Source organism: Tamandua tetradactyla, chromosome 10 (genome assembly GCF_023851605.1).
Source record: "Tamandua tetradactyla isolate mTamTet1 chromosome 10, mTamTet1.pri, whole genome shotgun sequence".
Classification (NCBI taxonomy): domain Eukaryota; kingdom Metazoa; phylum Chordata; class Mammalia; order Pilosa; family Myrmecophagidae; genus Tamandua; species Tamandua tetradactyla.
In genome coordinates, this window is record NC_135336.1 from 46364576 (window position 1) to 46377588 (window position 13013).

Here is a 13013-nt window from a genome sequence, read left to right on the forward strand (position 1 = left end):
AATAATTGGGAATGGAGAAACTGGATATCAATAGGCAAGAGAATGAAAGAGGACTCCTATCTTATACCCTACACAAAAATTAACTCAAGGTGAATCCATCACCTAAATATAAGAACTAGCACCATAAAGCTTCTAGAAGAAATGTAGGGAAATATCTTCAAGACCTAGTAGTAGGAGGTAGCTTTGTAAACTTTACAGCCAAAGCACAAGCAACAAAAGAAAAAACAGATAAATGGGAACTTGTCAAAATCAAACGCTTCTGCACCTCAAAAGACTTTGTCAAATTGGTGACAAGGCAGCCAACTCAATGGGAGAAACTATTTGAAAATCACATATCGGACAAAGCTTGATTTCCCATATATACAAAGAAATCATGCAACTCAACAACAAAAGAACAAAAAACCCGATTATAAATGGGCTAAAGATATGAATAGGTGTTTTTCTGAAGAGCCAATGTAGATGGCTCAAAAGCACATGAAGAAATGCTCCTTTTCATTGGCTATATGGGAAATACAGATCAAAACTACAATGAGATACCACCTGACACCTATGAGAATGGCTGCTATTAAACGAACAGGAAACTATAAATGTTGGAGAAGATGTGGAGAAACTGAGACACTTATGCACTGCTGTTGGGAGTGTATAATGGTGAAGTCACTATGGAAGACTGTTTGGCAGTTCCTTAGGAAACTAAATATCAAGTTGCCCTATGACCCAGCAATAGCACTACTTGGTATATACCCAGAAGAGCTGGAAGCAATGACAGAAACAGACATTTGCACACCAATGTTCATAGTAGCATTATTCACAGTCGCCAAAAGATGGAAACAAACCAAATGTCCATCAACAGACGAGTGAATCAACAAAATGTGGCATATACATTCAATGGAATATTATGCAGCAGTAAGATAAAATGACATCTTGAAGCACATGACAAGATGGATGAGCCTTGAGGACATAAGCCTGAGTGAAATTAACCAGGCGCAAAAGGATAGATACTGTATGATTCCACTTTTATGACCAGCATAAAGGTATAATCAAAGGCTTATAGTACAGAATATAGGGAACTTAGAGATACGTAGAAGCTAGAGATGGTGAACCCTTAGCTAATGAGGTTGAACTGTAATGTAAGGGAATATATAGGAGTGAAGGTGGTTCTCTAGCAGGTCTATAAGTAATATTGCCATATTGAAAATGAACAAGATCGAAAGAGGTTGTATAGACCTATGTGTCCCACTGACTCACACTAGAAATGTGAATTAGTTCTTGCAAGAATTACTTCAAAGATGATTCTTGTACAAAGAGTGTTTAAGCCCAGAGTACAGGGGGAAAACTGCTATTGCATACTATGAGCTATGTTCAAAAGGAAACCATTAGCACTACCACAGCAACAGTGGAAGTAAATAATAGGGGGAGGGACAAGAGTTAAGAGGAAGTTTAGATTTCCTATTTGGCGAGGGTGTGTTTATTGGTTTTCTTCATCTTGGGAAGATGAAATTATCTAAAATTGAGAATGTTGATTGACTGTGGATTTTCGGCCCTATGCACGATGCCTGATGAATGCAGGTGGCTGAAGGATGCACTGATGGAGAAGTAGATTGGCGAATGATGGTGTACACTTATGAATGAAGGTTGTGCTGCTACCAAAAGGAACAAAGCCGTGAGGCATAATGATGGGAATGAACATGTGGGACATTTGGTGAGACAAAATAAGCCAGAAACAAAAGAACAAGAACAGTATGGTACCTTTAGAAAATGCTTATAAGAAAACAGGGGCCTAGACTGTAAGCTTTTAGAGCAAACACATTAAGTCCGGAGTGGTGATTATTATTTCTGGATTTTGAGAGGCTGTTTTATATATATAACCTGATGTTTAGAGATAAGAACGAAGCTGAACAGGTTGGGGTTAATGTAATTCAGAACATCAGGGTAGGGAAGACAGTGTCTATATTTTAGAACTGCACATACTCTTTGAGACCAATGGAAAAAAGGTTTATTTGGTCTGGAACTGAAATTTTCTGTAGTGTATTATCTTACTCAACCTCTCTAAGTAGCTCATTTGAACAATTGAAACACAGGGACCCCAGAATAAGAAAGCGGTCCTTTAATCCTATATAGGTTATTGTAATGCCTGGATACATCGTAAAGTGTATTAAGCAGGTAATCAAAAAGTATTGGCAAAATCCCCTGAGGGTTGGGAGAAGGAATATGGAACTATGAAATCTTACCATCAGGGAATCCCCTGATACTGTGTCAAACTTTAGGGATGTCCAAATCAATAGGCCATGCCCTCGATCATGAGGCTTACTGTTGTGAAGCTAATGTAGGTAGCAGAGAAGCTTAGACTACCTATAGGCATACCTAAGAGTTACTTCTGGAGGACCTCTGTAGTTGCTCAGATGTGGCCTCAGTTTCTCTAAGCCCAACTCTGCAAGCAAAATCATTGCCCTCCCCACTACCTGGGACAGGACATCCAGGAGTGAAAGTTGCCCTGCCAATGTGGGAGATGACTCCCAGGGATGAATCCAGACCAGGCACCATGGGATCAACAATTCAGTCCTGACCAAAAGGGGGAAGTGAAGTGTAACTAATACAGTGTCAGTGGCAGAGAGAGTTCAAATAAAGTCCAAGAGTCTACTCTGGAGATCCCTCTTATGCAAGCTGCAGTTAGACCTTGCTACCTATCATAACCTGCCAACCCTCAACCAGGAGCATTCCAGCCAATCCTAAAGAACACCTAGGGCAGTATATAAGATTCCACAAGGGTTCTGTGCACTAGAATAACTTTCCAGAAACCTACAACCTCCAGATGGGTCCTTGGTGCAGATAAGTCCTGAAACCTAGAGGCCATAGCCTCTCCAGAACATCAGATAGTTCCATTTCCCTACCCCATGTTAGTGACAGACCCTTCCAAAATGAAAAATTTAGGATGGCCATAGCTCAAACACCCCTAAAGAGAGAGATAGAAAGATCAAAGGTGATGGTGGAGTTATACAGAGAAGATAGGATTTAACAAATGAATATGAATGCTGAATCATTAAATTGATATCTCTTTTAGACTCCAGTATTTTAGAGCAGCTGGAAGTAAAAACCTAAAGTTGTAGAATTGTAACACGTCAAACTCTGAAATATGTTGTACAACTAATTGTGGTGCTGTGCTTTGAAATTTATAGCTTTTTTGAATATATGTTATTTTTCACAAAAAAAGAAGGAAAAAGAGTCACGTATGACAATAGGAAAATATTTAAGCCTTCTAGCTTCCTATATTCTGGAGCAGCTGGAAGGAAAAATGTGAGAGGATCATACGGTAGCCCATGACAGACTCTGGGATCTGTCCTGTAACTACTTGTTGAAGGGTACTTTGAAATCTGTTGCTTTTTTATTTCTTTGCTTTGTATATATGTTATGCTATACAATGAAAAAAGTTAAAAAAAAAAAAGAGTTTGGAATGGGTGCCCAGAGTTGCTGTATAGAAAGAACAATTTATCGTTCTTTACCATAATTTATCAGCCTCTTCCACTTAATTTTCCCTGGATGCTGTACAGTGTTCTTCTGGCTTTTACAATTTCAGAATAGTTGTTTCTGACAGTTCCTGCCTGTTTAATACTTATTCTGGTAGAAGGACTGAGTCCTGGAGCTCCCTACTATGCTATCTTCCCACAATCCTTCCCTCCTTTCATTTTTTATTTTAATTACCTGTGTCCTTTCTCTTTTTTTCTTTGTCAGTCTAGCTAAATGTTGTCAGTTTCATTGATCTTATCAAAGTATCTATCTATCTATATATATATTTAAAATTCTCTCTATTTTTTTATTCTTATTTCATTTATCTCCATTCATATTTGCTATTTCTTTCATTCTGCCACTTTATGTTTAGTTTGGTTTTCTTTTTCTAGATCCTCCACTTGTGAGGTTGTCTCTAATTTTAGATTTTTCTTCTCTTTTTAATGTAAGGATTTAGAGCTCTAAATTTCTGTTACAGCACTGCCTTTGCTGCATCTCATAAGTTTGGGTATGTTGTGTTTTCATCTTCATTTGCTTCAAGATATTTAATTTCCTTTTTATTTCTTATTTGATCCATTTGTTGCTTAAGATTGTGTTATATAATTTCTATGTATTTTAGGATTCTCCAGTTCTGCCTCTGTTATTGATTTCTAGCTTTATTCCATTGTGGTCAGAGAAGATACATTGTATGTTTTTAATATTTTTGAATTTATTGAGAATTATTTTATGACCTAACATACGGTCTATGTTAGAAAATGATCCATGTGTGCTATAGAAAAATGTGTATTCTGCTGCTGTTGGGTGAAGTTGACTATATACATGCCTGACTTCTACATCTTTCTGTGTCCCTCTGTAGCACAGTCAGTGAGAATAGTGAGAAAAATGTGCTGCTCCTCATGCTCTGCTTACATCAGTGAATATGTGCTAGTGCTAGCTGATCATGGGGATAAACTGGCAATACTTTTAGGGCAAACAAAGATTAGTAGAGGGATGGTGGTGACACAGAAATACTTTAATAGACGTGTGACTTAACCTTGAAGAAGCCCTGATTTTACTTGTCAAGGGAGCATCAGAAAGGTGAGTTATTGTAAACTGATAAAAGCAGGGTTATTTAAAATAAGATAGAAAGTTGTAAGACCATATGATGATGGGAGTGGCTTGAAACACAGGCAGTGAACTGAGGTACTAGATTTTTGAGGTGATGTGCGTGTATGTTTTGTGTACTCCTACAGAACTCACTTTAGGTGGATGCAGTTTGCTACATTAATCTGGTGTTTCTTTCGATGAAATCATGTATAAGTAAAGGAAAACTTCCCATTATGCTTAGTTGTTTCCTAACATGGTAATTACATTGGAACAAACCAAGCATCGTAGTAGAACTGACTGTATCATATACTTCTAGTGACAGTGTACACAAGGTATTTCGTGTACTAGGTATAGTACTGTTCCTAAAAGGGAAGGCATCTATAAAAATAGCCATACATATGAAGTAAAATATCAATGAATTTCAAGAATGGAAAAGCTTGCATCCTTCCCATGAAACTGTAACAGACCACATTGTAGTGGGGTGCAAACTGCCAGTTGTTGTGGTTGCCTAAAGGGGGTGACCAGGGATTGGACCACACTGGAGAGTGATACCATAGGAATAGCTTTAGAATTAATTAACTAAGCCCTTCTTTCTCTTACGTACTATAGTGATCCATTAAAACCCTTAATTTGCCCATCACTTTCCTATATTTAAATTTATTTTTATTTTTTAGGATACTTTTGTATTCTGTATGTTGGAGAGATACTTGAAATAGTTTTCTAAGCCTGCTAGGTAACAAATTACCACAATTTTAGTAGCTTAATACAGCATAATTTTATTTTCTTACATTTTGTAGTTCAAAAGCCTGACACAAGTCTTATCAGGCTAAAATCAAGGTGTCTGAAGAATCTGTTTCTTGCATTTCTTTCTGGAGTTTCTAGAGGAGAATCTGTTTTCTTGCCTTTTCTAGATTCTATAGGCTTCCTACATTCTTCGGCACATGCTGCCCTTCCATCTTTAAATCTAGCAATGGCTGGTGGAGTCTTTCTTACAACACATCACACCAACACTCTTCTGCCTCCCTTTCCACAATTAAGGATCCTCGTGATTACATTGGACTGACCTGGATAACACAAGATAATCTGTTTTTTTAAGGTCAAATGATTAGCAACCTTAATTCTGTCAGCTTAATTCCTTTTTAATTCCTTTTTGCCATGTGTTTTAATTTCCTAGCAATACCATGAAATGGGTCAGGTAAAGCAATGGGAATTTATTCACTCATGGTTTTGCAGCTGGGAAAATGTCTAAATCAAAGTATCATCAAGGCACTGCTTTCTTCTGGGAGACCTGCTGCCTGCGATTCTTGGCTCTTCTATTATATGGCAAGGCATGTGGCAGCATCTACTGGTCTCTCCCTTCTCTTCTGGGATTCATTAACTTCAGCTTCTTGATTTTGTGCCTTTTTCTTTCCTCTCTCTGTATTCATTCTTTGTATAAAGGACTCCAGTAATAGGCTAAAAACCCATCCTGAATGAGGTTGGTCACCCCTTAACTAAAGTGCCTCATCAAAAGGTCCTACTTACAGTGGGTTTACATCCACAGGAATGGATTAGATTTAAGAACATATTTTTCTGGGGCACATGCAACTTCAAACCACCACCCCATATAACCTGACATATTCACAGTTTCCAGTGATTAGGACATGGACATATTTGGGGGAATATTATTCAGTCTGTCACAGTCCTACTCTGTAATTTAAAGTGCGTCCTCTATAACAGCTCTCATTTTATTTGCTGAGATATAATTTGACACTCTGCTATGCTCCCTTTGAAGCTCCTTCCCCCTGTCATTTGCCAAGTCACACTATTTGTATAATCAGGACCTCACACCCAATCTTAATTTTTTAGAAATCTCTGCCTGCATTGTTTCTTTCTTTCTCCTGAGTCTTCAACTTCTCCCACTAGCTCATTCCCATCAGTATTTAAACAAGCTCGTCTTTTCCATCTTACCTATTTTTGAAAAGGCCCTTCTCCAGCATTTCTCTCCATCACAGCAAATCCACTTAGCACCTAGTCACTGCTTAACATGCTGCCATCTGGTCTTACTGTCATATCCTCCATGGTTAGCAGAAAGCTTCACCTAGTCTATGTGCTTACTAAATATTTGTAAATGAGTAACTGAATTTCCACCTCAATATCTATTAAGTCTCTGGTGATATTCTCACTGTGTGAGAACTGCTCTGTTATTTTTGTGTCTCAAATGACTTACATTCATAATTGAGGGTGCCTATCATGGATCACAAAGCTACATAAACATTTTTCAGCAGATGTTTATTCTGTTTTGGAATGTGACACTGCATCATTTACCCCTGTTTCCTCTTACATTTGTTTAGCATTTCATGCTTTTCATATGCCTTTGTATATAGCGTCTTAATTTTCATCAATACCGCTGTGAAATAGGTAGGCAGGGAGGTATTTTCTGTTTTGAAGATTAGGTTTCTGAGGCCCAGAATCATAAGATATTTTCCCAAGTCACATGCAAAATTAATAACATGTGTGGAGCTAGCACCCAGGATTCCCACCTCCTTGCCTTTAGTTCTTTTGCTTTCGCACGCTGATTACTGTAACAGACTCAAGAGCAAAGAAAATATAGAAACTTGTCAAGAGGATTAGTAATCTAATTAGGCATAGATTACTTGGCTTGCTTCACAATGCTTTTAAACCTATGTTTCATGTGACAATGATAATCTTTATTTTTTTATTTTATTTTTTTTACATGGGCAGGCACCGGGAATCAAACCCGGGTCCTCGGGCGTGGCAGGCAAGCACTCTTACCTGCTGAGCCACCGTGGCCCGCCCAACAATGATAATCTTTGACACATTCTCAATTGAATTCTACTGAGATAATTAGGCAGGAATGTCAAAGATTGAATAACGTGCTGGATCAGCTTAGGAAACAATATAGTATGTTTTTTTGCGCCTGGTGTTCAGCTAAAGGTCTTTGGTAGACTGCTTTAAATTTGAGTTTTGATGTAGAAATGAAGTAGCAGTTTTTGAGTTTAAGCTCAGTACCACACTGTGTCCTACTTCTGAGTGACATTTTAAGAGATTGTTGTGGCAGACATACCTAATGAGAACATGTGAAAGGATTCTTCTTCATAAGCATCTTTTCTGTCTTTTGAAAGCAAGTGGGAGGGTGAAGGATTAAGTATTCAAGTGTCAGACTTAGAAACCTCTCCATGTTTTCTCATCACCCAAGTATTCCTCCACTCAACATGTAAACTTGTCCAAGATGTCTTACTCTTTTAGGTTCCTTAAGATGACAGCTCACTTAGCATGCAAATCCATGCCATAAATAACCAATAATGATATGTTTACTGTAAAGATTTAATATGTTACTTTTTCTGGATAGTGATTTTAAAAGACAAAGGATCTTTATGGTGAGATATATTTTTAACCTGTGTTTCTCAAATTTTCTGCCAAAGCCTGAGTTTTGAGGAACATGGCCCTAGTTGACTCCTAAACTCCAGCTTCAGTTATGAAATACTTTTGAATTATTATATCTAATCTTTAAATTAATTTACATTTTACATTCTCTTTTACAATGTAGCCATGTTTATTTTAATATTTAAATGTTTTAAATTGCGTATCAGTATTTACTAAATTACACATCCCCATTTGCTTAAACTTCAAGTAAAATTGATACTTCAAGTTGTATGTTGTATTTGTCTGGTGACTGTGAGTACCCCAAAGTCCTAATTTAGAGCAGCAAGGCAATCTGAAGACAGGACTTTCTTGTACTTTAGCAAGTTTGTGAGGGAGACAATTTTTATTGTGATCAAATTACCTCAGGAAGTTAACTGTATAAGGATGAAGAGAATTTTCAGTTATTGTGAGTTGAAAACTGGCACAATCACCAATGATCTAGTACCTTTGGAAAAGGTTAGTGGAACAACCCCTTCTTTCCAATGTGTACACAAATTTTAATGTTCTTAAACTTTCCCAAATTATGAGAATTAAAATTTTATCATTTGGGGATTTGTCAAACTTTGGACTTGCAAAAATTCGCTCTTTTTCCTTTAAGAGGATGGGATTTCTCAGATTGTATTCTGATCTCTTCTGATCTTTCCTTGCAGTTGCAGGGTAGCATGGTAATAAGATAGCTAGGAGATAAAAACCAGTTAGTATTTGGCCTACTGCAAGTCATTTCTTCAAACTTTACCTTATGTAAAAAGATTGAAGTAAGTGATCTTTAAGATTACTTAAAGTTTTATGATTTCTGTGCTCTCTCAAATGAGTTGAGATTTGTGGTTATACGTCCCCCTTAGTACCTAGTACTTTCCTTCTGTACTACTTGTTACATGTGTAATCATTTATTTGGAATCCATATTTTCTATGAAACTAAAACCTTCATAAACAATGGGTATTTTGCTCACAACTATATGTACCTGTCTTATAAACTGCATGGCACATAGTATTTATTAATTCAATCATTTATTCCACAAGTATATATCTTAGTGCCTCCTAAATGAGAGATATTGTCTTAAGTAATGGAGTTACAGCAGGAAAATGATAGGCAAAGTCCCTATTCCTATGGAGTCTAGATTTTAAAGCATCTTGTTCAGTAGATCTTCCTGTGATAACAGAAATGTTCTTTATTGTGCTCTTCAATATGGTAGCCATTAGCCACACATGGCTATTGAGCATTTGAAATGTACCTAGTATGTTTGAGGAACTGAGATTTAAAATTTATTTAATTTTAATGATTTTAAATCACCACATTTGTCTAGAGCCTACTCTATTGAGCAGTGCATTCCTGGAGAATTAAGAGGGTGGAGACATGGTAAACAATTAGGCAACTAAATGAACAAAATAATTTCAGATAAGAGCTGAGAAGGAATAAAACAGGGTTATGAAATAGTAACTGGGGTTATGAAATAGTAACTGGGTAGTATTTAGGTAGGTACTAGGTGAGGAAGCATCAATAAATATAGAATAAATGAATGATGAAGACTAATTTACTTTTTAAACTTTGCTACCTGGTACTTCGGCTTGGGAAACTTTGTTTGGAGATGTAGTGATTTCCTTTTTGAAAAACAACCCCCCAAATAAACCCTCACATTTCTACCATTTTATTAACTCCAAAATTTTTTTCTAGCCCTGAACCGTCAGGTTTGCCAGCTCCCATTGAAGATTCCGCAACAACAGGAGGTAGGCTTTTATGCCTTTACTCGCTTCTACTTACAATTGTTTATGGTTGAAGACAACCTTGCAAACAAGCAGACAGAGCTTTCAGCTCACATTTAAAAACACCAGGTTAATCTCTCCTTATCTGTTGTTCATGTGTCTCAAGAAAAAGTAATTCCTCTTTTTACTCTCTAAGAATACTTGTATTATAGCATCATGTTGCAAATGTTTAAAGACTTTTTAAAAAATATAATACAAATATAGAAAACTGTTTAAAACAAATGTACAACATAATGAATTACTTTAAGACAAATGCCTGGTAACTACTGTCCATATCAAAGAGTAGAAATATTCTACTTCACCAGACATTCTGTACATGGCCCCTTCAAACCCAACACCCTCCCATGTCCCATGGAATACCGCTATCCCCATGTTTATACTAGTTATACTATTCCTACAGTGTTATCACCTACCACATGTGCATTTCTGTATATCATAGCTTGTGTTGTATGTTTTGAAGTCTCTCCCTCTCTTTTTAATCTATAGGTTCCTCCTCTATTTCTTGTTTTTCCCCTTGCTATGTATTTATTGAAGAAACCATGTCATTTGTCCTGTAGAGTTGTCCAAAGTAAAGATTTTTCTGACTGCATTCCCATGGGGTATTTTTTTTCATGGGAAGGCACCAGAAATCAAACCCTAGGTCTCTGGCATGGCAGGCGAGAACTCTGCCTGCTGAGCCACTGTGGCCCACCTCTCGTGGTGTCTTTTAATATCTTTCTTTGGCTTCTGTGTTCCTTGTAAATTGGTAGTTGGTTTCCCAATTTAAAAAATTTATGAGAGAAGTTGTAGTTTTACAGAAAAATCATGCAGAAAATGCAGAGTTTCCATATAAACTGCCCCCCTGCAAATTTTCCCTATAATTAACATTTTGCATTAGTGTGGTACCTTTGTTACAATGAATGAAACTATATTATTATAATTATATTTTAATGTAGCCCATAATTTACATTAGCATCCACTCTTTGTGTTGTACAGTTCTATGGTTTAAAAAAATGTATTCAGGTAACATAATACAACCGAAAATTTCCCATTTCAACCACTTTCAGGCGCACAATGCAGTGGAGTTAAATGTATTCACAATGTTGTGCTACCATTGCCACTATCCATTGCCAAAAGTTTACCATCACCCCAAACAGAAACTCTGTACCAGTTAAGAATTAACTCAATTTCAGACATATACAGAAATAGTCAGAATAGCACAATGACGTCTCAGGTTCAACAACTATTCATGGCCAATTTAGTTAATCTATATCCCCAACTACTTCTACTCTTTGGTAGAATTACTTTTTTCAATATCTTTCTCCTTAACTAGATAGTGAGATCCTTGAAAATAGGAACATTGTTTTTGTATTCCTAGTACCTTGAACAAAGGCTTGCTTATAGTAAGTGCTCAATAAACGTTTATTGAATGAATGAATGATTCATAATTATTTATTCAGGGAAAACACAAGTGTATCTTTAGGCTAGAATGCCAGAAATTCCAGGATGAAAAAGTCCATCACTTATTTCCTGAATGAATTCTGACTTGGGGATACATCATACGTATGGTTTTGTTTTTGTACTTAGGTACTTCTCTCAGTGTTCCATATCCAGGAGTGGTTTCCTATGAAGGAGTCTCAGAAAGCAGTGTGGAGAGACCTGAAGTGACTGTGAGTAATGCACAGCTTTGCAATTTCAGTTTCTAACATGGAAAAGAGAGGTTAAAAGAGATTTATGTTTATTTATCCATTGCTGGATAACACAGGGCTTGATGTGGTGCCCTGATAATGGAAATGTTAGGTATATGTTCTTTTTCATCAAAGAATCTGGGATTTCTTGGAGAGCTGAGTAAATCTGCTCTTATGGGTGTGTTCTTGTTCAGGCAGGGCTTCAAATTGTAAATGAAATGACAAAGGGCCTGTGCAGCTGTTGCCATGGTAAGCCCCCATACCTTTTGTGGACTCTGGAGTAAGATTTTTACTATGTTTTTCTTTTTTGCCCATGTTCTTCTGTCCTTAATAAAGCATGACTTAGCCTTCTCTTCATCAGAGAGAAGAGATATAGATGTTATGTAGTTTAAAAATCAAGAAGTACCATGATTTTTAAGTGCATCATTAATAGGATTCTGTCTACCAACACATTAAATCCTATAGCTATCTCTGTAACATTCAGATTAACAAAAATATATGCACCCCAGGAAGGTAGAGATATTTGTTAGAAAGTTTGTTGAATTCTGCATTTTTAACACTTTTAAACTGGGCATTAAAAACATTAAAAATATCTTTAAGCATTTAGGTATTTTTTAGCAGTAGAGTTTCTTGGAATATTTATTTTATAATATTGCTAGAAATGAAAGTTTCTTCAAATTTAGTAAGATGAAATTTAATATAGGTACACATGAAATCTTGTACTAAATTCATTAAGACTAAGAGTTTTTTTGATGTTAGTTTCAGTATGAATTAGCAGCATGATGCAGCTACTGGAAAAAAAAAACTAGTAAAAGCTACTATAATTTTAGGTTACATTAATAGAAACATAGAATCCCCTATAAAGGAAATGGTAGTCTTACCATTTATTAATTGACCAGACCTCACCTGTGAGTGCCACTCTCTAAGGAAGATATTAAGAACTTGAGAGGTGTGTGGAGGAGCAGAACTGCTGAAAAGGCAGAGAAGATATAATAGCTATTTGTACTTGTCAGAAGGACTCTCTGGGTATTAAAGATATTTTATGTGTCCCAGGTTACAGAACTGGGGCCTATGGTAGAAGTTATAGGAGATAGATTTGGGTTTAATAAAAACTTTCCAAACATAAGAGCTATTTGGAAACATAACAGTCTCCCTTTAATGTATTTTTTCTTATTAGAGCTATTTTTTCAGGGATGTTCTAGAAAAAATTCAATTATCAGAAGGAGTGGTGATGTATTTAAAGCCCTTTTCCATTCTGAATATGTGAAAGTCTCTGATTATATGCTCCATCAGGGAAGAAAAATGATATAGTAAATACAAAAATAAAAAACAAACAAAACCCTGGCTTCCATTCCTGAGTCTGCCATAAGTTTGTGTGAGACCACAGACTAGTCATTCATCCTATCACCCCCTTGTTTTCTTACATGTTAAAATTTTGGGATGTGGTGCGATGGTGGCTCAGTGGCAGGATTCTTGACTGCCATGCTAGAGACCCTGGTTTGATTCCAGTGCCTGCCCATGCAAGAAAAAAGAGTAAATTGCAAGAACAGCTCAACCAATGATTATAATTTA

The 13013-nt window shown here is 36.5% G+C and overlaps 1 protein-coding gene across 1 annotated transcript in view; it reads left to right on the forward strand.

Annotated features, from left to right (window-relative positions):
• IMPG2 (interphotoreceptor matrix proteoglycan 2) overlaps positions 1-13013 on the forward strand; it is a 105824-nt gene that overhangs the window by 34554 nt on the left and 58257 nt on the right. Inside the window, exons 5-6 of the mRNA XM_077117577.1 lie at positions 9686-9738; positions 11341-11423. Coding sequence (XP_076973692.1) covers positions 9686-9738; positions 11341-11423 — 136 coding nt within the window. The remainder of the gene's footprint in view (positions 1-9685; positions 9739-11340; positions 11424-13013) is intronic.